This window comes from Mustela lutreola, chromosome 5, assembly GCF_030435805.1.
Source record: "Mustela lutreola isolate mMusLut2 chromosome 5, mMusLut2.pri, whole genome shotgun sequence".
NCBI lineage: Eukaryota > Metazoa > Chordata > Mammalia > Carnivora > Mustelidae > Mustela > Mustela lutreola.
The window spans coordinates 51,131,700-51,157,470 of NC_081294.1; the positions used below are offsets into that span (position 1 = coordinate 51,131,700).

General features: G+C 44.3%; 1 protein-coding gene and 1 long non-coding RNA gene across 3 annotated transcripts in view; one reads left to right on the top strand and one right to left on the bottom strand.

The window, feature by feature from the left end:
* Window positions 1–1,812, top strand: part of LOC131831863 (uncharacterized) — a 105,103-nt gene extending 103,291 nt beyond the window's left edge. Inside the window, exons 8-9 of the long non-coding RNA XR_009353829.1 lie at window positions 20–94; window positions 646–1,812. This is a non-coding gene — a long non-coding RNA (uncharacterized LOC131831863). The remainder of the gene's footprint in view (window positions 1–19; window positions 95–645) is intronic.
* Window positions 1–25,771, bottom strand: part of ATP10B (ATPase phospholipid transporting 10B (putative)) — a 169,655-nt gene that overhangs the window by 34,986 nt on the left and 108,898 nt on the right. For both annotated transcript variants that reach the window (XM_059174217.1, XM_059174218.1), the window contains 8 exons: window positions 24,615–24,746; window positions 21,123–21,250; window positions 19,317–19,569; window positions 17,974–18,212; window positions 8,508–8,699; window positions 6,396–6,996; window positions 3,881–3,990; window positions 1,807–1,933 (listed from right to left, as the gene is read on the bottom strand). In XM_059174217.1, coding sequence (XP_059030200.1) covers window positions 1,807–1,933; window positions 3,881–3,990; window positions 6,396–6,996; window positions 8,508–8,699; window positions 17,974–18,212; window positions 19,317–19,569; window positions 21,123–21,250; window positions 24,615–24,746 — 1,782 coding nt within the window. The remainder of the gene's footprint in view (window positions 1–1,806; window positions 1,934–3,880; window positions 3,991–6,395; window positions 6,997–8,507; window positions 8,700–17,973; window positions 18,213–19,316; window positions 19,570–21,122; window positions 21,251–24,614; window positions 24,747–25,771) is intronic.

Here is a 25,771-nt window from a genome sequence, read left to right on the forward strand (position 1 = left end):
TGCCTCTTTTGTATTGTAGGCCCAGATGCGCAAACAACCCCATGAAAAGTGATGGCTCAGGCCTTGTCTTTCCCTCCAAGGGTTAGCCTGGAAGGTGAGATTCTGAAGCTGATTTATATTACAGGGAAGCAGAGTGAAGGAGAAAAGAGGAAAAACACATTTATTTGCGTGAAAGAAAAAATGAAGCAGAAACAACGTGAAAGTGTTTCCCAGCAAAGGAAGCCGACAGATCCTGACACGCGTGTTCTCGTTCTGCAGAACCAGCTGGGGAGTACCGCTTGCTGCCTGAGACCGAAGTGCTCCCTGACACAAAAGCAACCTGGGCCGGGGGGTTAGGTGGGGGGAGGGTAGAGGGTGCAGGGGGAGTGAGGAGGGAGTCATGTGCCCGAGTGGGGTGACGTTCTGTGGCCTTGCGTGTGGATAGAGCTGTCTGGCCTGGCTACCTTCTGATTCCTGTTAAAATCAGTTCTCATGGCCAGTTTTCAGAAAGGCCTTGGGAGGCAGCGGGCAAAGGCCCCGGAGTCAAAACACAGGAAAAGAAAAAAAGGCTGAAGGAGGTGGGGAACAGGTCTCCTCATTTGCCATCCCTCCTGACAAATCTTGCTGCTACCTTTAATCCATAAAGTCGCCCCTGTCTTCTTACAGCACTCCTGGTGCTTTCCCCTTGCACCCCTGCCTGGCGGAGAGTTCGGAGCAGTCTGGTTTACATGGAGGAGAAGCTAGGGCTCAGCGGGGTAAGGGGATAGGTCCCCGAGCACACAGCCCAGGACCAGGATTTGGCCGTCATCCCCAGATCAGCACTGCCTCCCAAGACGAAAGAAGGCTTTAGCGATGTGGTCAGCATGTACACACATCAGGCATTGCCTTTTCCGGATCTTGCTGCCAGCTGTGAGGTGATTAACCCTGATAAACAGAGCCTCCTCCTTCTGCGCAGGTAATGCTTTACCTCTGACAGAAACATAAGACTACCTCGTAGACCGTCTCCCCGCTTCTCATCTTTACCTCAGTGTTATCGGTGGAACTGCCGCAGAGCAGCAGCTTTTTGCGAAGCTTGAGTCTGTCCCTGCTTTTCGTCCCTTCTCTCTCAACCGTTAGCATATATTTATGTGTCCTTCATGACCTGCGTCACGCTGAGCTTTCTCCCCGACTCTCTGTGGTTCAGTCATGGCAGACCTCAGGGTTTCCAGCCCGTCTAGACTGTCTCCCATCTAACTCTTCTTCAGGCCCCTCCCTCTGCCTGACAACTCTCTGCCTTTGTTTGGCCAGCTCCTCTGCCCTGCTCATTTCCTCCCTTCCAGCACTCTCCCTGGCCCCAGTCTAGGCTGGTACCTTCTATTTTGCGCCCATACCACCAGGTGAATCATCCAGCCTGGCCCTCATCACACTTGGTTGAAATTCCTTGTTTAATCATCTGGCTTCCTTGCTAGATTGAGCTCTGAGAGGATAGGGCCTAGGGCTCTTGTTTGGTAGTCCCAATACCTAGCATGCCACTTGGCACATAGTAGGTGCTCAATAAACATTTGAATGATTGGAGGAGAAGTAACCAAGGTCCTGGGCTTTATCCAGCAGGCAGTGTGGGAAATGCTCCTGGGCATCCTCAGGAAGCAGTTTGTGGAGTCTGGATTGGGTATCTGTACCACTTGTGCCAAATACCTGGAAGGGCACTCCAGGGAAGGCTTTTAATTGAGACACATCTGCAGCAGTGCCAGAGTCAGGGCCAAGAACTCCCTCTACAGTGTGTAGCATTCCTTTTTTTTTTTTCTTTTTTTCTTTTTTTAAAATTCAGTGATGTCTTATTTTAGTTACCGAGTAAAGTGAGTTGATTCTCCAGATGCTGTGCAGTCTCCATTAGAAGCTCATCTCGGTTGTCAAGAGATGCCTCTGCCTCACACCGGAAGCTGGCCCACCGCTGGAAGTCGTCTTCAGTTATGACCTGCAGGACAAGGAAGAGGCTCTTTCCAAATGTAGGGTGAATCCCACAGCATTTTCTGTGGGCCTGTTTGAGGTTCCCTACACAATTAGATGTAGGAATTACACTTCCTACACAATTATTTCTCCTCATTGATTTTTTTTTTTTTGAATGCATGAACCAGTGAGATATTGATCCTCAGGTTCCATTATCACCAGTGAGCCCCTGCTCTGCTCTAGACACTGGAGGTACAGTAGTGATCAAGATGGGCAAGATCCCTGCATGCCTGGGCTTATGTACTAGTGGAGGGTGAGAGACATTAATCCAAGTAAATTACTTAAAAGGACAGATCACTTTAAGGGATTACAGAAAACAAAAGAGGGTGACGTGATAAGAGTGTGACTAGATGGGGGAAGCTGTGTGGTTATCTCATTTGGATCTTCAGTTCTCTTAGACAGAGTGACATGCGAGTTGAGATCCAATGATGGGAAGGGGTCAGTCATGGAGAGGGGCAAAGGCCAAGGCCATGAAACAGCAATAAACTTAGCTTTCTTTCTTTTCCCTTGAATATACCAGTTGGCTACAGGGTGGAGAGCCAGATAGAGAAGAGGCAGCAATCAGGCTGGGAAGGTAAGCAGCAGTCAGATCTTGTATAGTCTGGTAGACTATTCCACCAGCAACTGGAGATACACAGTAGCTGGAAGAATCCAACTGGAGGACGTATCTTCCTCCCTTAGAGTCCATAGCACATTAGACCCCTCTGCCGGCATCATGTGCATACTGTCTCTCATAGCAATAAATGATTCTTTTGTCCAATAATCAAATATTCCTTGCTTTTCCTTCTGTACATGGCATTATGGGGAAAACCAAAGGGACACGTGTAGGCCTTGGCTCTTGAGGAATTCATAATTCTATTAGAGGAGACAAAAAGGCACAAAGAATTTCAATGGAAAATAGAAGGTGGTAAGGATATACCTACAATTTATGGATAGTAAGCTCTGGTCACTGTCTCAAGCACTGAGACACATGTTACTTTAATCTCCATGATAACTGTATGAGGTAGGGACCATTAATGCCATTTTACAGATAAGAAAATCCCAAACTCAGAGAGGCAAAGTAGTGAGATTGGGACTTGTACCTGGGTAGGTCTGAGTTTAAAGTGGGCGCTCTTAAACTTAGTTGCACTAAGTGTCATAAAAGAGATGAAAAGCTCTGGGAATTTATAGAGAAGAAACAACTTTTAGTCATCTAGAAATGCATGTCATCATAGCTCCCTTATCTGATTTTTAGGTGCCTCATTAGATGCCCCTACTCTGGGACTCATATCTCTTTGCCTGCCTCTCTAGCAGGGTCTGCAAAGTCAAAGGTCTGCAGGGCAAGAGGTTGGTAATTACAAGACTACAGCTGGGCCAAGGGCAAGGCAACAGGGAAGGTAGGGGCTGTGACCAATTGCAGAATAGAGAAAAATATACCCTATATTAAAGGGATCAGCTACTACAAAGCTCTAGCTATGAGTTGCTCTTCAAGAATGGAGACATGGTTCATCAGGTCCTCTAAATTTTTAAGTGAAACCAGAAATCTAGATTTTTATGTGATCACATAGTCTCTCCCAAATTTCAAGTCTAGGCAAATAATGCAAAATTTAAAACATCTACTTTAAAGGTAAAATCAGAACACTAAAAATTATTTTATGAGTTATGGGTTACCAATTATATATGTATATATAAGGAAAAACAGGGAAGATCAAAGCTACACTGAAATGGAACCTTGCCATTCAGAGTTCTGCCCCAGCGTAATTGTCACGATCCTGGGTCTTTATGGTGAGTCAGAATAGTGAATTTTGAAAATATATATTTTTTCGAATTTTGAAAATGTTAAAACAACCAATATTAAGGGTGTTCTAAAAAGAAATAGAAAGGACAGACTCAGGGTTGAGACCTTATAGTTACTAAAAAAAGAATTTATTTTTACCTTCTTGGCGATGCACAGTGTTCGAAGGCCATCTCTTGCATACAAGTCTAGATGCTTTTGGGTCCTGGCTCGAATTTTCCTCACCTTCTTTTCCACATCTGTGTCAGTTGCTGTCAAATAGTCATTGTCCTCCATGAGGTCATGTACAAATGCTTGGGGATCCTTGTTTCTAACACTCTGAAAGAGTGAGGAGGAATCCCCTTATAGCCCACCCCAGAAATATGGACGATCTCTCTTGGTTGCCATGATGTCATGATAACGCCAGGAATCCTTAAATTTTCTGCTTTCTATATCTGATCCACAAAAACCTGGCTGAGAAAAGTCCTATTTAGGGATGGTGGGTTGTCTTAGGTATTGTTCCCAAACACAAGTTTGCATCGAAATAATCTGGGAACTTACACAAATAATAGAGGCTCCCAGTTGAAGCCCTGCTGAATCCGGACACAGAAGTCTGAATCTTTGTTGTTACCTCTGGCGTTTTCCATGTAGCCAGTTATCCCTGGATGATTAACAGTTTGCTGAGTTTTAGACATACCATGATCCCCTCTGTCCTCTATTCCAGTCTTTATACAACTGAGGCCTCAGGATAGCCACAGCTCTAGATCTCATTGCTAAGCTCTTCAGCACATTGGTTTTTTTTGAGTTAGGCTTTCTTTCTATAATAGGAAATGGCCCTAGGAAAAAAAATATATTTTGAATTTCCTATAAATCTAGCTTGAAAAAATATTTCATTGTGTTGCACAACATTCCCTTTATGAAGTCTGATGTATTTTCTTTTATCTTTTTCTCCTGAAAATCCAGTACTTTTTTCTATCAGATAAAAAGTATGTTTTGGCCTGGGTTGGCAGGTCTGGGGCAGCTCTGATGCCATCCCCACTCCTTTACTTAAGATGTCACAGACATCACTAATCAGGTGCATCACTGTATAAAGCTGAGCTGGGAAAAGGCTTCCAAGTCCTTCTTTACCAGGGCTGGATTGCGATCTTCAGAGGCCCTAGGTAGTAAGCAGATTTTGTGTACCTCCTCTATTCCCTCCATATAATGCAAAATCAAACATACAATTCATTACAGTAAAATAAATATAAGGAAGTGCAATAAATCTCTGATTTTTCCCATGATACTATTCCAAGGCTGTTTTTATGCAATATAAAAATCATTTTAAAGATTATCTCATTTTTCAGATACTACTTTTTTTCCCTGGTGCCTTCAGCACAATCTTTGTGTTTATTAGGCACTACTGTCCCAATGGGCACTGTTTATAATATTTTATTTTCAAAGACACTAGCTCCCTGAGATGAGTCCCTTTTGCCTTCTACCTGTGTTCCTTGGAGTTTATTTTTTTGCTCAGGCTACCAGGAACCTCAGGGTCAAATTGAATGCTCAAACACTATAAATATATTATACCTAGGGTTATTTTCTTCTCTCCTTTTCAAAGCGTTGATTCTCAATTCTTATGGTAATATTGTGTCCCTGTCTTTTATTGAAAGCATCTCTAATCCATTTTGGAATCAGGTGAAGAACAAATAAAAAAAAAAAAAAAAAACCCACAAAAAACATCTCTAGGGCAGTTTGGATGGCTGTTGCCCAGGGATAGAGTGCCGTGGTTCCCTTGACTCAGAAACACTGAATTCATTGTCTGCCAGAGTCTGGGATGAAGAGACCTAATTAGCTCCCTTCCCATTCTAAACACTCATCAATCCCCATGAACCTCTTGGCTTTGATCCACAGCTGATACTGCAGGAGGCACAGGGCTGCCTGGGCAATTCTAAAGCTTGGCTGGAATCTGCTATCCCGGGAGAATCATGGCCCCATAACTGTCTTCTTCTTGTTAGCAATCAGGAAGTGGCTGCACACTAATTCATGCTGCTCCAAAATTGGACACGGATATGTAGGGACTTTGGAACATTTTTCTGGCTTGGCTCAAGTTTATGAAAATCCATTTGGGGGAAGCTGGGGAAAAGGATGATAAAGAGCGACACCTGAGGCTTCCCAGAGCAGACTGGGCCTGGTGCAGAATTCTGGTGGCATGGAAAAGGCTCCAAACTGGGATTCAGGATACCCGGCCTAGGATTTACCACTGGTTAGCTGTGCACCTCTCTTACGTCACTTCCCTTTCTGGGTTCAGCTGGCTTCTCTCCAAAGCTAAGAGTTAGGACCACAGTGTGTTCTAGGGCATGTTAATGGGTGTCATGGTAGAAAAAAACTATGTACAGCTAATCCATGTTTAAATGAGTTTGAAAAACCAGAAATTGGGATAAAGGTAAAGAGGTTTCTTCAGCGTAAGACTGCCCTAAGTCTTTAATAAGCTCACGAGCACCGTAATTCTCCTGGGCTCGGAGATGCAGAAGGCAGCATGATTTAAGGAACCTGCTTCGAGGAAAGCATCTGTGGCCTCTGTTCAAATTAGGATCTGTGGGACTAAGCGACACTATAACTCAAGCTCCTTATGACTGTTCTGTGCTGCCTCTTAAACCAAGGAGCCTTCTTCCTAGAGCCCTGGTGAGGTGGGACTCACCGCACGCTGGGTCTTCCAGCAGATCCATGATAACTGAGTCTGCGCCCTTGGTGTAGATGATGATCTCGCTTGTCAGTGGGTGCCTCACCACCACGGACATTCTTTTCCTGACAGAGTCAAAGCCCAGTGTGTAGAGGATGTCAAAGGTGAGGCAGGTGCCCTGGGGCAGGCGCACGGTCACCTGCTCTGGTGTCCGGGACACCAGTGTGAAGCTGTAGGCACGGGCCGCGTGCACGAGGGCTGCCTCATCAGGGCTCTCAGCCTCATAACAGAGCTCAGGGCTGGCCAGGCCTAGGGCTGGGGCCTCCAGCACCTCCTCCAGGGAAGCCTCCAATCCAGAGGCCTGGATGTCGCCCTCGTCCCATGCGCTGCTCCTATAGCCACCATCTGTGGAGTAGCCTTCGCTGTACACAGATGCATCGTCTCTCTCTTCTGAGTCTGTGGTAGGCATGTTGGCTCCCAAACTCTCCCCCAGGTCAGTGTCAGAGGGCGCAGTAGACGAGAATGACTGGCTGAGGTTCAAAAGCTTCAGTCTGTGGAAGAGCTGCTGAATCTTCTCCAGGGATGACCCCAGAGCCTTGGTCGAGGGTGGCATGGTGACCTTGTGGTCAAAGGAGGAAAGCAGAACATTAACTCTCAGTGTTGGAAAAAATGTCAAGCTGTTTTATGGAAGACTATGAAGGTCATTTTGTAGTAAGTACATTATTTGGGGTATCAGTGATTATGGGCTTCTCTTCTCTGTGAACCTCATTGCCCTACTTTTTTTTAGCATGAGGGAATTAGGCAAGATAGTTCTTTCTAGCCCTGACGTCCTAGGGATTGATAATGCTCAATTTTACCATCCTGCTCTGGTCATGGACAAAGGAAAAAAAGGAGACAAAGGCCAGACCCAGATTAAGAGTTCACATTACCTAAGTCCTTACCATGGCTTTGTTTGCTTTATCCTTGCATTCAGCATCTCATCTCACTCTCCCTAGCAACTCTAGGCGATGCTATGTTATCCCAACTTCTGGATGAGGAAACCAAGACACAAAGAGGTTAAATAAATGGGCCATAACCACGTGGTGTGTAAGTAATAGAACTGGACTCAAATCAGAGGCTGCCTGGCTCCAGAGATTGGACTCCCGAGCTCCCTGCCAGCTAATATCTCCCCATTAATTTGGAAATTGAGAGTTAGATGCTGTCTTTCCCAAAATGTACTTCTTCCTTCTTGAAAACAGAACTAATTTCTCAGGTAATGTTTTCTGTCTCCCAAAGCTCTCTAAAAATTTTTTGATAACTTGGTGAGTTTTCAGTGGCTGGAATGACTGTTCAGAGGAGTTTGGGATCTAGGTGTAATAATGGGAGGCTCTGGTTTGGTACCTGGGTGAGCCTTCTTTTTCCTGATTTCACATCACCAGTTATAACACTCAGTTATTCTCATCAGTCACTCATAAGGGACCTTGGGTGAGAGTTTGTGGATCATTGAAGATCAATCCATCTTTAGTATTAAAAAAAAAAGTCAGAGTATAAACTTTTATAAACAGCCATCCAGCTGCATTATTTCTAAATTGGCAGAACTTCACCCATGGTGTTAATAATAATCATCATCATCATTTTTTTTTTTTTTTTTGCCCTCACATAAAAGCAGAGACCAGGGTAATGTGATATTATTATGGAGTTGTACAGACGGTACTCCTGTGTATTGACTATACATCCTTTGTTAAGTTGCTGAAACTCTCTGAGCCACTGTGTCTTCACTTGTGAAATCCAAGGACGTGCCTTATAGGGTTTTGGGGTCGTTGATTAAATAGTAATGCAGATGATGTGTTTAGCATGGGGCCTGGCACATACCAAGTGCTTAGTAAATATTAACTTTTAATATCTATCCTATAGACAGATAAAGAATTTGAAAGGTATAGAGAAAGCACATATATAACTTCTTCCATTTTATTTAAAAAATGAGGAAACCGAGGCCCGGAAAAGATAAAGAATACGTTCAAAGTGTCACAGTGACGAGATGGTGATTCTTGTGACGAGGGCTCCCAAGTGTCTTGTCTCTCTGTTCAGGGCATCACCTCTTACCCGAGCTCTCCTTCCGTCCGTCCCACCACCCACCCCAGCGATCCTTACCCTCTGCCGGGGCTGTGTGGTTGTGGAGACCATGACAGAGTTGCAGATGGTCAGGGCAAGGAAGAAGTCAGCGATGGAGGAGGCGGTGGAGGGAAAAGGCTTGGCAGCTTTGGTGTCGGACGAGGTCTCCAGCCACAGGGCAGCATCTTGTACTTTGGGCAGTAGATTTTTATCTGGAGTCACATCTTTTTCCTGAAAAGGAAAGGCCTGGATGAGAATCTTTCCTGAAGGGACAGGGGAGGGAGGCCCCTCCAGCAGATTCTTTGCACACTTGGGAAAGGATGATGCAGTCTTTCCTGAAGTCACGTCTCCAGCACATCTCCTCCTCCTACAGGCCTAGTCAAGGCATTCGTACGGGATTCCTCCCTTTCCCTCCATCTTGCATGCCCATCAGTGACAGACTCTGGCCGCCCTTCCCTCACAGTTTCTCCTTGCCATTTGCCCTCATTCCTGATGCTTTCAGCCAGGCACAGATCTCTAGTCCTCCAATCTGGATTTCTACATCAGCCTCTGAAGTGGTGTTGCTGCTTCTCACCTCTCTTCTTTCTAACCTTTGTTATGTATTAGCCATGCATCCATCTTTCTTTCTTTCTTTCTTTCTTTCTTTCTTTTTTAAGATTTTGTTTATTTATTTGACAGACAGAGATTACAAGTAGGCAGAGAGGTAGGCAGAGAGAGAGAGAGGAGGAAGCAGGGTCCCCGCTGAGCAGAGAGCCTGATGCGGGGCTCGATCCCAGGACCCCGGGATCATGACTGGAGCCGAAGGCAGAGGCTTTAACCCACTGAGCCACCCAGGTGCCCCAACCATGCATCTTTCTAAAACATCATTTCCCTCAAAGTATTCTTGAGCTTGAAAACCTTCAGGAGATCTTCACTGTTAGCATAGTCAGTTTGGTCTGGCGTCTAAACTCTTCCACAGTCGGCATTCCCACTCTTTACTCCTGCTGCTTCTTCGTGCAAACCCTCTGCTCAGCCTGCTGGTTTGTTTGATGCCTCCTCAGTGTATACTCCCTTTAGATGCCTCTGACTGCACCCTGGGGGAAAACCATCTCTCTGCCAAAATCCCACCTAGACTTCAGTAGCCGTGAGAAGTTCCCTCTGTCCATGAGATCTTATCCAGCTCACAATGAGTTCTCAGCCTTTTGAGCCACACAGCGTGTTCTTGAACTTAGAATGTCCATAAGAGTCAGGTAGGTAAGGTGAATGAGGGTAGTGGGCCATGGTACAGATGAGGACGCTGTGGATGGCAGGGGCTGTGAGCTCTGGCAAGTCCTACCCTGCCTAAAAGGTGGCAAGTGCTCTGCTAGTGAGGTGCTCCAGTGCTAGTCCAGTTTGCCAGATCTATTGATTTTTCAAGATGAAGAGAGATGATGTGAGAACTCAGTTTTTTAAGAAAGAAAAGTCTGTGGGCTGGATCTGACTCATGGGTTTCCAATTTTTCACATCCTTTGTGAAACTGCACTTGTACCATCCCTTTGGAATTCACCACATATTGACCTATATTTAAAATTCAATTTTCTTATATCCATGTTGAATCTCTCTGGAGATAGGATAAGAGCCTCAGACATAGAGACCGCATTTTCCACAAAGCTGTACATTCAAGAGCCCCGGCTGCTCTTGCTTTGTTTGAAGCAGAAGCTCAACAAACACGGACTCCTAATAGATACGACAAAAGTCACCAAGCAAAGATGTTTCCACACAAAACTCCTTCTATCAGTGTTCATAGTCCATAGGTTAAAGTTTAGAAGAAATTCAATGGTTGAAAAAGATGGGCTGAAGGAATCTGGATTAATTTGTGCAGGGTTAAGACTGAGTGCCAGTGAACTGGACTGAGTGCCAAATAAAACCCAAGTTGAGATTAAAAAAAAAAAAAAATGAAACAGAACCCTGTGGAGAGAGAGCCCTCAGACTGTGTCTTCTCTGATTATCAAATGCAATGACTCCAGAAGTCAGACTGTATTCTCTCTGGGGTTGCTGGCACAGGTGAGAGCACCGAGGAGGGAACCCAGACACCCAGGAGAGGAGCTTGATGCCTGCAGGGATGAGAGTTGGGCTTTCCAACAGCACAGGGAGGTGAAGGGAAATGGACTGGAGCAAAGAGTTCCAGCCTTCATCTGCAGGGCTTTCCAAGAGTCAACATTACACTCCTCCGGTTCACACCATCTTAGGAAAACAACATCCAGAGAAAAGTACTTATTAACAGGAAGAGTGCTAGTAAAACTGTATCAAGTCTGCATTTCTTCTCATTGCCTTGTGATAAGCAATGGTGGACCACCCAGACCATATGGTGTCACTATTTTCAGAAAGCCTAGGAAGGGAGCATGCACCTATCCAACCTCTTTGCCTTTGAATGCAGTTTCCCTAGCAGGAGTTCCCTTTGATATAGCTCTTCCTACTTTTCCAAGCAAAGTCATTTATGTGACCTCACTGACTTCTCACAGTCCCAACCCAACTGAAACCCAGAAAGATGGGCTGATTTAACCAATCACTCAGTGAGTCAGTATAAAGCCAGAATCAGATGTCAGACCCTCTGACTGCAAGTCTAGAGTCTTCGTTTCCTTTCCATGGTCATGGTAAAGTAGCAGTGCTCCCTTATTAATGCTCATCGGCAAATGCCCCTGCCAGATTCCGGATCCCACTCACTGCCTGTTATCAGTGCACCATCAATACTCAAGGGGCTCTGAGCTCCTTTCTTAAGATAGTATGATAGTTTCTATGCCTACAGTACTTCTTCCATTCTGGTTACCTGCATTATCTCACTGTGGTTCCATAGCAACCTTATCTGTTGAGTACAATCATTCTCCTGGTTACCCATGTAGCAGATGAGGAAACTGCTACCCTGGGAGATTAAGTGTTTTTCCCAAGGTCACACAGTAAGTGAAAGAGACTCCTTTACTTGATTTGAGATAGTCCAAACAGAATTCATGCTCTTAACCTCTGTGCCAGGCAAGACCCCCCACGAGGAGGAAGTAGCCTTTGATACTAGCTGACAGCAAGCATCTTTGGTGTTTGGCATCCCAAGCACAACTAATAGGCTTATATATCTAATCCTTAGGACTCAGCAGATAGTCTGTGAGATTATAAAAGGGATTATGGGAATCTCCTTTTTTCAGGAAAAAGATTTCATTTGGGGCTAAGGGCATACATGAATGGGATGCTTTTAACCCTTTGCACAGATTCACAGAGCTGTGGACGAGCTTGGAGGTCATCAAAGCCAAATGTCCCATTTTTCTAATGGTAAAATTGAATGTCAGAGAGGTAGGAAGTGAACTACTCAAGATTGAACATTATTAGGGTCAGAACTAGGGCAGTTTTCACACCAGCTGACTCCCAGCTTCTGACAACATCCTGCTTTGCTCCAAGCTATGCATTACATATTTCCAAACGGTGACACAGTTAAAATGATTTAATGGCTATTTATTGCTTGTTCATTTACCCTTTAGTCTATGAGTGCCATGAAGGCAGAGGCAGCCCATGGTGTTTCCCCAGTGCCTGGCAGACAATAAGCGCTCAAACCTATGCGATCCCACCACTGATTAACTCACAGGATCTCTTTGTTAAAGCTCTTCTTATTTCAACCCAATCATAAAAAAACCAGCAGGCCCAGCCTGCAGGTGTCAGCAGCAGACGTCCGTTAAGCTTTATCCTGTCACACAGACTGTTTCCACAGGGCAAAGTTCTTCATGGTTCCCTTCGCCCACAGCTCATTGGTTTCTTGTCTGGCCCATTAACATTTAGGAACTTGGCACTTAGGACACTTAGAGAAAGCAATGCTCCCACCCACCTCTGTGCCCTTTGGCTAGTCCACTTCTCTGAGGGAAGAGAAATATAAAATTGTGGGTTACCTGGTTGTTCAGGTTAGAGCTCTGTGGCAGCCAGCCACCCAACTGGCTGGATTTCTTTCTACTGCAGAACACCTAAAGCTCATTCAAACCTTCTTTGTTGAAGATGATCTTGGACCTCCCACTATACCCTCAAGGATCCTATTATTATAATTTATATAATCATTTATATTATTATTTATATATATAATTTATTGAGAAATTCTATCAAAGTCAGGTGTTTTGGTAAGTGTGTTCATGGATGTCATTTAGTTATCATGACTGCATTGAAATAGGTACTATTATTCTACCACTTTAATTATGAGGTAAACGAGGCTTACTGAGTTTAAGTAATTTGACCAAGGTCACAAAGTTAATAAAAAGGATGGGGCGTGGGTCCAGTTCTGCCTCCTGATACCAACGCCCGAAACCTTCAACTCCATGCCAGCCCTTCCCAAACGTTAACATGCACACAATCAACTGGGCCTCTGGTTTAAACTCAGATGCTGATTCAGTGGGCTGGAAGTGTGGCCTGAGCATCTGCTTTTCTATAATGCTTATGCCGCCAGTCCCAGAACCCCCGTTTGAGCAGTGAGAATTTATATGGCCACCATGTGCTACATGGCTGAGCTATGTCCCACACCTGAAGGCTAGGGAGAGCAGGCCGACCTTCAGTCTGCCACTCTCTTCTCAGTTTTAACGATCACTCACTCAAGTTGACATTGACAATGATGGCTCATTGGGTGTAGCAGTTTGCTGCTATCAGGAATCCATGGAACCAGCAGTGGAAGTAAAAGGGGAACCCTGGTGTCCAGCCTGGAAGAAAAGTCTTTGTGGCGTGGTTCTTCCCGGGCCTCCATCTCCAGGTGTCAACCTCTCTCCAACCTGCACCTTCTGTTCCAGCTGCTCCTCAAAACCCCAGTTTTCCATGTCACTTGCATTCCTCGCTGCTCCCCACTAGATGGTCTTCTCTTTGCTCTGGTTAACCTTTAATTTTGTCTCAAATTAAGCTCAGGTGCTAACACTTCCAGACAGCCCCCTTGAGGCCTCATCGGATGCAGGCGCACCCCTTCTGGGCTCCTACAGCCCCTCGGCACCCTACACCCAGCATCAAAAGGAGTGTTCTATAGGCACTGGTGTTCTTTTCTCCTCTCTTTTGGGTTGTAACTTCTGAAATCAGGGACAAGACCCTATTAAACCTTATATCCCTGTGTTTAGAACAATGCATGCTATACTGTGGAAGCTTACTGGAAGTTTGACAATAAATGACAGGCTATTCCAAAGAAATGTAGATACTGAGTAGATACACAGAATTGGCAGAAATGGGCGGAAGCACATTCTTCTATTTGTTGTGGGTGACTGTCTGAACTAATAACCTCTTGGGAAGTATCAATCAAAATAAAAAAGATACAATTTAGCAATCCTGTTTGAAGAATACTATAGAAAAATACACATGTATAAACAGACAATGGCTCAACCACCCAACAAATTCTAACAGCCATTTAAAAAAAGATGAGGCAGCTCTCCATTGAATATCTGTCTACATCTATGAAATATTCCCTCAGATTCACTAGGTTAAAAGATAAAGTCCAAAACAATGTGCAGGGTGTGCTAATATTTGCACTAAAGGGTGTACTCACGTGTATACCACACTTGTACGCTCCCATGTAGGGAGAACATCTCTGGGACATACACAAGAAAATGAAAATAATGGCTGCCACCGGGGTTGTGGGAAGAGAAGAGGAGGGAGGGAGACTTATTATTTACCATTTGACCTTTAGTTACTTTCTACTACTTACTTAATTATGTGGTTATATCATTATTGTGTAAACAAACTTTCTGGGTTGCTGGGGAGCTGGAGTCTGAACTATGGTTTAAGAAAGTTATGATTTTGCCCAGGTTGAGGCTGTGAGCTAGAGGACACTACCTTTCATTCAAGAACTGGGAGAGCCTGGGGTGCCTGGGTGGCTCAGTTGGTTAAGTGGCTGCTTTTGGCTCAGGTCATGATTCCAGGGTCCTGGAATTGAGCCCCGCATCGGGCTTCCTGCCCAGTGGAGAGCCTGCTTCTCTCTCTCCCTCTCTCTGCCTGCTGCTCTGCTTACTTGTGCTCCTCTCTCTGTCAAATAAATAAAATCTTGAAAAAAAAAAAAAAAAGAACTGGGAGAATCCAATGTTAGCAAATATTTGCTTAAATAGAAGCATGTGGATTTAAGATAAGCTCTTCCCCAAAAGGACATAAGCCCCAAGGAAAGAAACTAAGTGGTCTAGCAAGAAGGGAGTTTTCCAGATCTTGCAAGACCTCATGCCATGTGAACAGGGTCACCGCAGCTGTGCACCACCTTCTGGTACCCTGGAAGCTAAGGGAGGCACAGCTGGTAGAGGCTTCATCTGTTCCTGCCGTGTGTGGCCACATTATTCCGAAAAGATTTTGTGTGCTTGGCTAATTAAATCAGGACTCTTATCTAACTTTCGAGTGGGAGTTTGTATCTGTGGGCTGTCCTCATCTGTCCAGAGAAGACTGGAAGTGCTGCACACATTACTTTCAAAGAAAGGAAGGAAGACCAAAACTAAGGAAAGGAGGCAGAGGGCCAAAGACACCGCCTTTACTTTTCTCCCTTGCCTTCTTTCCAGACAGGTGGGAGAGGCCAGGCCCACAGGAGGAATTGGTGGTGCCATCTGGAGGAGTGTAAGGGCTCCAGTGCAAATTTTATGATTAGGATGATATTCTTTGGTCTGATGGTTCCGGAAAACCTCTTGTAAGTGGCACTTCTAAACAAAGACTCTCTGCTCAAATCTTGGCTTCTTACGCAGCTGGGAGGGTGGGGGAACCATTTCATTTTCCATCTGCCAGTACTCTTAAACTCGCTTAGAACTAACTCACTACTCTCCTAAGTGTAGTATCCCCACCCTAAAGCCACAGATTTTATAGCAGCCAATTAAGAGGCATTAACTGATACTTCCTTGTTCTTTGTAGTAAAAGAAAAAAAGCCAGCTTCTGTTGTTGTTAGCCTTGATGCTCATTTTGTTCGGGGTTTAGGGCAAAGTTCCAAGGAAACCAACCACCACCTTCTTTAGATTGTGGTAGGGTGCTTGCTCTGCCAGGACTTGGCATCGTGGTGGTTTTAGAGGCAAGTTCTGACTGATTTACAAAGGGAAGGTAAAGAACTGGTGGTGCCAAGAGATTATTATCCAACCAGACTGAATGCCAGGTGGGCAGATGGAAGAGGACACAAGCTTGGAGAGCCTGCCAAGGGTGGGCGGGGGCAGGAGCCAGGAGGTCCACCCCGGGGCTGCCACCGATATTCTCTATGGACTGACTCAAGGATCTGCCACTCCAGCCACAGATATTTTATGTGTTAGTATTAGAGCCCTTTAAGGCCGCCCAAATCACCCTCTTTAGCCACTGCCTCCCAAGCTATAGAAGATGTCCATTTGAGCCAAATGAAGATGATTTCCTAGGGGGGCAATGCTAGGTTTAGAGAGGTTCTTGATCTTGTTGCTCTCTAGAATCATCAGAAATAAAAAACGTGAACGCTCAGACCCTACCCTAAACCATATATACTAGAATCTCATGGGAGAGGGCTTCACAATGCATTTTATGAAAACTCCCATTTCCCATGTCATCAGATACGAACATTTATACCAGCTAGAGAGCTTTCCTTGGGAAACACTGTTTTAGACTTCTACTAGTTATCTATCTGGAACACAAGATTTTAAGAATTAAGTCCTCAAAATAAACTCAGGAGACAGAACAATAGTCCTTCTTAAAGACGAAGACATTGAGGTTCTAGCTCAGTAAGCTGACCAAAGTCACAGAGTAGATGAAGGAGCAGAGATGAAAACCTAGAGCATTTAAACCCGAATGTACCTAATTTATAGCTGAAAGGGACCTTGCAGGTTGGCATGAACATCATGCTATTTAACTTTTAGAAGAGCTGGTGATAGTTGTAGGCCCTAGTGATAGATAGGCCCTGAATAGAAGTTCCCCCGGCTGGCTCAGGGCTGCAGTTTTCCTGAGCCACTAAGATTTGTCAGGCTGAACAAGGGGGAACGAATCTGTGTGTTGTCCCAAGTGAGATCTACAAAAGAAAGCTTCCTGTTTCTCTCTGTGTGTCTTGGGGGAGACATTCTCAGGCACCTGGGATGCCCACGGCATCCATGACTGGAAGGTGTCAAAAGACACACGCAATGCAAGACTTAGCATCTGTGCCTGGTGAGAATTCCCTAGATGTATTGTTGAAATATTTAGGTAAGCAGCTGGAGGAGGAGCATTATAGTCAGAGGGGACAAAATTAAACTGAAGAAGAGAAAGATGCAACAAAATGCATGTTCTGTTATCTTACCAGAGAAAAAGAAGGAAAAAAAAATTTCTTCCTAAAGGCATCTATGGGTCATTCCTCTTGTATGTTTATGAGCATCATCTGTCTTAACACATGCTTTATCCTTGCTAATGTTGCATTTCTTTGTGTGGAAGTAACATAAGAGTTAAGTTTGTACTCATCTCAAGTTTAATAAGTAATAACCCAGAACACATAGACTCACAGAAATTCTTTTCTGTCTCGATCAGAAATCCCTTTTAAAAACCTTTTAAAAACTAGGTAGCAATATGGAATATGCTTTTGATATTATTTCAGATTAAAAAGACCCATCACACTTAATTCGTAGATCCTATGACTGCAGAAATGTTAAATGTATGTAGTTATGTGTGTCTTAATGGAGAAAATAAAAATTGGAAGGAAATTCATTATGAGAATAGTTTTTAAAATCTAATTTTCTAATAATGAGATCATAGCATTTCAGTACTTTCTTAAAATGGGGGCCTTGTTCAGCATAGCTGGGGCTCCCTGTGGCTTTTTCTGCAAGTGCAAAAGACTCTAGATGATGTGTCTCCTAGAGAAAGAACATGGTACAGAGGAAAGCAGAATGGCACAGGACCCAGAAAACTCTGATTCTGGCCTGGCCTTTTAGGGAAGGCGGTGTCTTCTTGGGGAAGAAACTCAATTTCTTCATGTGCCAGGGATTTAGTGCTAGCTATAGCATTGGATCAAATATGAAGGAAACATATACAAAAAGCTCCAGACCCAAGTCGTAAAGTCAAATCCCCATAGGGGTCAGGCAACTAATTTAAGGGAATGGAGTGTACTGGGTAATTTTGACATAGATGTTCTTTGCCACGATCACGATTTCTCTCCTTTAATTGTATTTTGGAAAAACATGCATCATGGACATGCTGCTGGCTCTCAGTTCAGTGATGGGGGTAAACAGAGAAGGGGGATAGTCTGTGATAACAGAAGACCACATCACCAGTCTAAGGAGAATCGACTCCATCATTCAAGCCAATTATTGCCACAAGGAAATGTTGGCTTAATGTGGAGAAATTTTCCAATTCCTGTTTAAGAAGAGAAGTCAGAGATCTATATGTTTATATGAAATCTCCCAATTTCTAAACACTGAACATTTAAAATGAACAAGAAGTGTATATGCCCAACAGAACATATGCGGACTGAATATAAGACCAAGGGCTGCCATTTTGAGAGCTCTTCAGGATTGGCACAGTCTTTTCTCTTTCACACCCCAGAGCCCCCTCCTATCTATCCCCCAAAAGAGGTCACTTGCAACTTCAAGAGTAAAAACCAGGTACTTACTATGGAGCTGCTGAAGGCCACGGGAGGCTGTGAACTTTCACAGCGCCCCACAGACCTTTGTCTGGAGTGGCCCTGGATGGGTACGTGGGCACTGTGGCACCTCCTCAGAGGCTGGGCGCATCCTTGGCCCCTTCGTGTTGCTGGGCCCTGAGCCCATTGGGCTGGGAAGGACAGGCACTGGTATTGGGTCCACTCTTCACTGTCTGAGTCAAGCTCCCTTGGGGTCTCCAGTCGCTTGGCTGCAAGAAAGGAGTCCTGTTATTGCACTAGTCATACCTTGGCCAAGTCATGGTCTTGGGGATACCAGACTTTGGAAGCAGAGGAAAGAACACAAGGTAAGAGCACTTTGCTGCTCTGGAACATGGGCAACTGGGCTACCTTGACTGGAGAAAGAGGGGTGCAACTAAGTTGCACAGATTCAAATCCAGTCCTACTCCTTCCTAGCTATGTGACAGAGCTTTGACTAAATCTGTGCTCCTATTTCCTCCATTAGGGATTAAAAAGAAATACTTAACTCATAGGATTGTTTGGAAGACTTAATAAAATAGTGTGTCAAAGTGATTGATACACTCTAAGTACTGGTCATGGTAGTTGTTATTATTAAAAAGATATCAGAAGCTCCCATGTAAATGGTTATCACATGGCAAAGGTGATTGGGCTACCCATAATATCTCCCCCATTCTTCTTCTCCATTCCTCCCACTCAAAAGAATGGGTGCTGCTCTTTTGAGTGTCTTCCTTTAGTTAGAAAGTATGTTTAGTATGTTTGTGGTGGTGATCGTGGAGAGTTTCTGAGGCAATCAGGTCAGCTTTACAGGTGACTTTCAGTCCATGTGTGATGACCATCCTGGCATTCTTCAGTTATACCTCCTAAGTCAAAGTTCTGCCTCAGTGAAATTCCAAAAGATCAGTTAACATGGAAGGCTTTTCCTGGATGTACTGAATCTGATCATGCATCCATACTGAGGCCTGTCCTGACATGTCAGGTAAAGTGACCCCCCAGATTCTTAAATCTTGATTATATACCTGGTACATAATTGGACACATCCTCAGTTCATTTCTGGCAGATAAAAATCCTGTGTGTAATGGCAGCAAAGACTGACTGGAGGGTTTCCACACAGGAGGTCACTGATAGCTTTTGTGAGCAAGGGAAGTTCACAGGTGATAAGAACACAACACAATTGATCTAGGAAAAGGAAGCCCACGGGGATAGAGGAAGCAATCTGCCACAGAGCCAGGAAACCTCTGCGGGGAGCCAGGAAAATGTCTTTCATTACCACTCTTTTAGGATAGCAGGGTGATTCATTTAGAAAGAGTGGTGAGGGCCCCTGGGAACTCTCGTACCATTTTCTTGGTGAGAATACTCGCTGCCCATGATAGTGCAACGCCGGAAGACCATCTTGTTCTCAGTCAGTGTCCCCGTCTTGTCAGAGAAGATATACTGGATCTGGCCCAAGTCCTCAGTGATGTTGAGGGCTCGACACTGAATGGACAAATCAGTCTCTTCATCATACAGGTCAAGGTCATTGTGCAGGAAGAAGACTTGCCCGAGCTTCACCAGCTCAATGGATACATACAGGGAGACTGGGATCAGCACCTGTGAGGAGATTGAGTCCCACAGTGTCAGAGACCAGGCCAGTTCCCTGTCTCAGAACTCTCACCAGTAGGCAGCAATGGCATTTGAATGGAAAGCTGAGGTCAGCTCACACAATGGACTTTTTCTGAGAAACTAAGGGTCAATGACTTCATTCCTCCCTCGTAATTCTTAGGAGCATCTGGAAAACAGGTGCCAGGGAGGTCTGGTATGGGTACGCTCTCACTATCTGTTGTTTAATGACTGAGTGGTTAGAGGGAGGGGAGCTCTAGTGCCTCTGTCCAGAGTTTCCTGATGCCCCTCTATGCCACCAAGGGCTGTTGCTCACTCTTATATGTATTCAGACCCATTGTTGATTACTGTTCTGGATTCAATACCTAACGTCTTCTGAGTATTTGCTGCGTGTTGGATCCTGTGCTAGGTCCTGGAGATGGCAGCAAGCAAAACAAAATCCCTGACTTTGAAGACCTCACATTCCAGTAAACAAACAAATATATGTCTGGTAGTGAGAAAGAAAAGTCAAGAGGGTAGAAGGTGGTGACTGGAAGGGACTCTTTTATAGACCATGACCTTTGAGCAGAGATCTAAAGAAATGAGGGTGTGAAGCAGGAAGTTATCTGTGGGAAGAGGACTGGGGCAAAGACTGGGGTATGAGTGGACTGGGTAATTGAGAAAAAAGAGTAATCAGGTCTTATATGAATGAGCAGGAGATGGCTAGGAGATGAGGCCAGTGGGGGAAGTCAGAGTTCAGATCATGCATGGCCTCGTTCGCTGTCATAAGGACTGTGGATTTCTCTTTGAGCAGATGTTAAACCATTGGAGGATTCTGTGCAGAGGAAGAGTATGGCCCAACTCATATTTAAAAAAGATTACTCTGCTAAATGAATGAATGAACTAATGACTGAAAAAATTCACCTGTAAGAGGACAACAAAACACCCTCAAATACTGTAAGAAATGAATGTAAATGGAGCCTCATGAAAACAAAACTGCTATTCCCTCATCTGGAGGGAGCCTGGAGAATTTACTCATCTTTTTATTCCTTAATGCCCCTTTCTTATAGGTGCTCTATGCTTTTGTGTTTTCTTCTCTATAGGGCCAGCTGTGTTTTTTCCCTCTGAACCTATCAGATGCTAAAACACTAACTCGTGGTTTCTTTAACCCAATCCTTAGGGCTTGACAGGTCTCCGTAGTTCTCTGAGATATTTTATCTTCTTCTGTTTCCAGGTCATTAAGATTTCACCTGTTCTATTATATCTGGCAAAGGGGTAGGTGCACTTAGATTACTACGATAATCTTACGCTTAAATAGAAAAGCCTGGTAAATATTTTCCTCCACTGTTATCTGGGGGGCAAGGTTCCTTCCACAAGGTAGGGCTGGTCTTGACATTAACCCAAATGTGAATACTTTCAAAGACCCACATGAAGGCAATGGTCGTTTTCTCATCTTAGTTCAGTCAGTTCTTTCTTGGGGACAGCACTATTCATTCTTTATTTCACAAAGTTATGCAGGTATTGGTCAACAGGTCTTGAGCCCCTGGCGAGGGAGGGCTTCCTACCTGGAGCAGGATGATCATTGTAAGGAATATGTAGAAGCCTCCAAGGGCAAGAGGAAGGAAGCTACCCTTGGCATCTGGCACATCAAAGGGAGGGTGTTCTTTGAAGGTCCCATTCCAGAGGCGGTGACCTGAGAGTAGGCAAAATCAGAGATTAAGAAGAATCCTCACTTAATTATACTAGTCTAATTAAGGGCTATTATATCAGTCCCTAATTTATTCCCAGAAGTGAATTGCTTTGAAAGAACCCATCTTTATTCTATACAGGCTAATTCTGTGTGTGTGTATTCATCTAAAGTGGTCCTTCTCATACCCTACATTTCCATCTCTTGAAGGCATTAAAGTCTGTCCTACTGTGAGGAGACTAGCATGCAGATTACTTCTATTTTGATGAAGTCCTGTTATATAGGGATTGGACAGAGAAAAGGGAACACAAGTTTTTTTCAGTTGTGTGGTAGAAAGTTCATAGCTGGGGATCTTGACAGACCCATAAGCTAGCCCCTCTTCTTTCCCCATGCATATGCCCATCAATTCATCTACCCATCCACATTTTCACAATTTATCTATTCATCTGTCCATCCACAGTTCATCTCTCCACACTCCATCCACCCATATCTCTGTTCACCCACTCTTCCCTGCTTCCCTCCCTTCTTCCCTCTATCCAACATCTATTAATTCAGGAAGGAATTGGTCTCAGCTCTTGTCTTTGAGGAGGTCTAATAATTCAGAGACCAGATGTAAAGGGACAAATCCCACAGAATGTTAAGAGGTACTATGCAGAGTGTGGAATGTTATGAGAACTCATAGTAACATATCCAAATGCAGACTGAACCCCATTTCCTTGTCCACAAAAGGGGGCAACCACATTCATCACTTGAGGATTAAAAGGAGGAAGTGCTGCAGAGTTTTCTGAATCTCAGTTTTCTCTTCTATCAATTAGTAATAATACCTCTTCTGTAGGGTTACTGTGAAAATAGAATGACAAAATGTATAATGCTCTCAGCCCTAGGGTAGGAACTATAGGGAATAAAAATCCCAGAGGATGCTGCCCTGTCCCCTGTGCTTTTTTTCCCAGGAGGTTGGGCCCAATGCCATAATATACTGCAGAAGAAAGGAGACTTACACCATGAGGTTATTTTAAGGTAATATTATAGAATGAATTTCTCTGGCCCTCAAGGGAGCCAGGGAAGTCTATATGGAGGAGGAACCCTTGGGAGTCCTGGAGACCAGGAGGGTATCAGTGATCAGAAAGGCCTGGGGAGGACATTTGGGCAAAGAAAAAAGAAACATCATCTTTGCACAGTCCAGGCAAGCATGTGATAGAGAACTCTTGAATGACACACACTTGAGAGCTTTTATACAGCAGGGGCTGGGCTTTAATTAGGCACCACCAGAGGCCTGTCACTGTGTATGAGTAGTGATTCTCAGACAGCATACAATTCTGCCCCTCCCTGTTACTTTCTCAATTTATTTATTATTTTGGGCGATCTGCCAAGCAGATTCTGGTTTGCCTCTACCTTATCTCCCTGTGTGACCTTTTAATCATTAACTTCCTTTCTCTGGAGACACAGTGAGATGATCTCGAACGTCCTTTCCAGCTCTGACATCCCCTGAAAAATCTGTTCTGAAGCAGAGGCAACAGTTCCTGTAGTGTCTCTGAGGGCATGGGGGTGGCCTTACCCAGATGGTGTTGTCCCCCCACTTTGCTTGCCCTCTGGATGTTCTCTTGCTAGCTGTGGGCCACCCTCACCTGGAGTGCCATTGGACATATCTGGGAAGCATAGTTAAAAACGTGGCTACTCACAAGACTAAATCTCATCGTCCTCACTCTGGTGGCACACAAAATCTCCCTGGGCCCTAGGAGGTCTTATCTTTTCAAACACAGTCTTCCAAGAACAGTGATGAGCACAATTTCTGACCAAGGCAAGTAAAGAGCACACACCATTGCTGCCCACTGGTATGGGGTTAGCAGGGGGTTCTGGACTTAGCACATGAATTTCTCCTCTTGATCATCCCTGGTTCTTTTTTGGGGTCTCCTTTAGAATCCTGAGGACCATCCTTAGAGAGAATGGATAAGAGCAAATATACCTTTTTGCTTATACTCTTGAGAATCAACTTAAAGGGCTCAGATTATTCATGTCTGTACCTCCCGCAGCTTTCCACACTCCGCAGTTACAGAACGTGGCCACAGCCTGGTTCTAATTAGGTCTCCATGCTTGGCTTTACTCTTGCCACACCAAAGAGCCAAATGCCCCTTTGCATAAAATGATTCTCCTTCCTACTTCTGTGCTTTACTTGTGCTGTGCCCGAGGCTAAGAGTGACTTCTTTCTTTTCACAGCTGCCTGCCCATCCTGCCTCTGCCACCTACCTCCTTTGGTAATGATGACTGCATTCAGGGATCAGCTCGATCCATCTCTTCAAGAAAGACTTCCTCCCCTGATGCTCTCACATTACAAATAGTAGAGTGAATAACGGCTGCCTCTAATGTCCATGTCCTAATTCCCTGGCCCATCAATATGCTCTCTACTTACGTGGCAAAAGGAGCTTTGAGAATGTGATTTAAGCTAAGGGTCTTGAGATGGGGAAGAGTATCGTTGATTATCCTGGTGAGCCCAATGATGTAGTTATAAATGTCCTTATAAAGAAAAGGCATAAGGAGAGGCTATTACAGAAAAAGGCAAAGGGAGATACTACTACAGAAAAAGAAAAAGGAGGCATAGGGAAATACTACTATAGAAAAAGGAGAAGGAAGTATGAGGAGAGATTGGAGTAATGCACTTCAAGAAAAGAGGAAGGAGTCACTAGAAGCTCAGAAAGACAAGGGATAGAGTCTCCCCTCAAAGTCTCCAGAAGAAATGAGCCCTACTGACCCTTGAACTAACCCAGTGGAATTAATTTTGGACATTTCACCTCTAGCTTTGTAACACAATAAATGAGTATTGTTTTAAACTGCTAAATTTGTGTTGTCTTTTTATAGAACAATGGAAAACTAAGACAGTGTTTGCATGCAGTCTTTACTGTGTAGGACAGATTTTACCAATTCTGTTCATATGTTGGACTCTCTCCTGCTAAACTGTGAGCTCAATAAGGACCAGTCCTCAGACTGATGCATCTTTTTATTTTCTTATGCTAAGAGAGTGCCTGGTTTCAGTATTTCTTGGAGAAATAAATGATAGATGGTATTCCTAATATTTAGAGAGCATAATACTTTCAGCAGATTTTCATAAGCATTTTTAAAAAAGTAATCTCCACCCCCAGTGTGGGCCTAGAACTCAGGATCCTGAGCTCAAGAGTTGCACGCTCTACCAACTGAGGCAGCCAGGTGCCCCCAAAAGCATTTTTATTTGACTGATATCTTATTAAATTGCAGAGTGGGACTTATTTTCATTAACTCTATTTTATAGATGAGGAAGTTGAGATTCAGAGAGCTGAAACAATTTGCCCAAAGAAACAGAAGTTTACCGTTGTCTTGTTCTTTCCAGAACATTCCATACCTACAGCTCCAATGAGGCACATGAGGAAGAGGAGTCCAATGCAGAAGAAGATGTCTATGTTCATGCGCCTCTCAATCTTGCTGCGTTTGTACCGTGGGCCACTGTTGTTCAGCATGGCTTTTGTCTCATGGCCTTTGAGAGAAAATGAGGTAATAAGTCTTTAGCATCTGTTTTCCTCTGGCCTGGATCATATCCTTAGCTCTTCTCACGGAAGCTTACAATAGAAGAGAGGCTTCTTCCTCTAACCTAAATCTTTCCTGCCTCAGGGAGATGGCTGAGAACAGCTGTGTGAGGCCTCACACAATTTGTCACCATATGTTTACTGAGAATCACCTCCACACCAGACACTGTGGTGCACACTGATAGAGCTCCTAAGCACAGGTTGTACACTGCACAACTCAAGAAACACCCCTCATTTTGTAGTTGTTTTAGATTTGTAGGTTTACCATGATAAACTTCTGCAAATGACAGTAAGCTGACTGGAGGAAAGATTTTTTTTTTTTTCTAATTTTCACAAGGTCACTGTTATGGGCTAATTGTAGGATACAAGGATGAGGCAAATGACTCACATTTTGGTGAAAATATTTAAGAAAACAAATAAATAATTACAGTTAGTAGTAACTCCCATGAAATACACAATGAGCTAAAAAGTAAGAGATGGTGTTAGAGAACATGGTCAGGGATGGCTTCTCAGAGGAGATGACATATAAGGGACATTTGAAGGGAGAGAAAAGAGTTGGGCAAACATAGTTTTGGCCATACGGGTGGTAGGGGCCAAAGGCCTCTACCCCAGCATTAGCCTTGAGCCACTCTACACCTATCTCAGAATTCTGCATAAAACTTTGTTCAAAGTGGGACACCTGGGTGGCTCAGTTGGTTAAGCAGCTGCTTTCAGCTCAGGTCATGATCCCAGCGTCCTGGGATCGAGTCCCACATCGGGCTCCTTGCTCAGCAGGGAGCCTGCTTCTCCCTCTGCCTCTGCCTGCCATTCTGTCTGCCTTTGCTCGCTCTCTCCCCCTCTCTCTCTCTGATAAATAAATAAAATCTTTAAAAAAAAACTTTGTTCAAAGAGAGGACAACAAAATTTGAAAGCTATCAATCTCATCCAGTACCCTTGTTCCAGTTGGAGACTGGGGATCAGAGAGTAGAAGAGACCT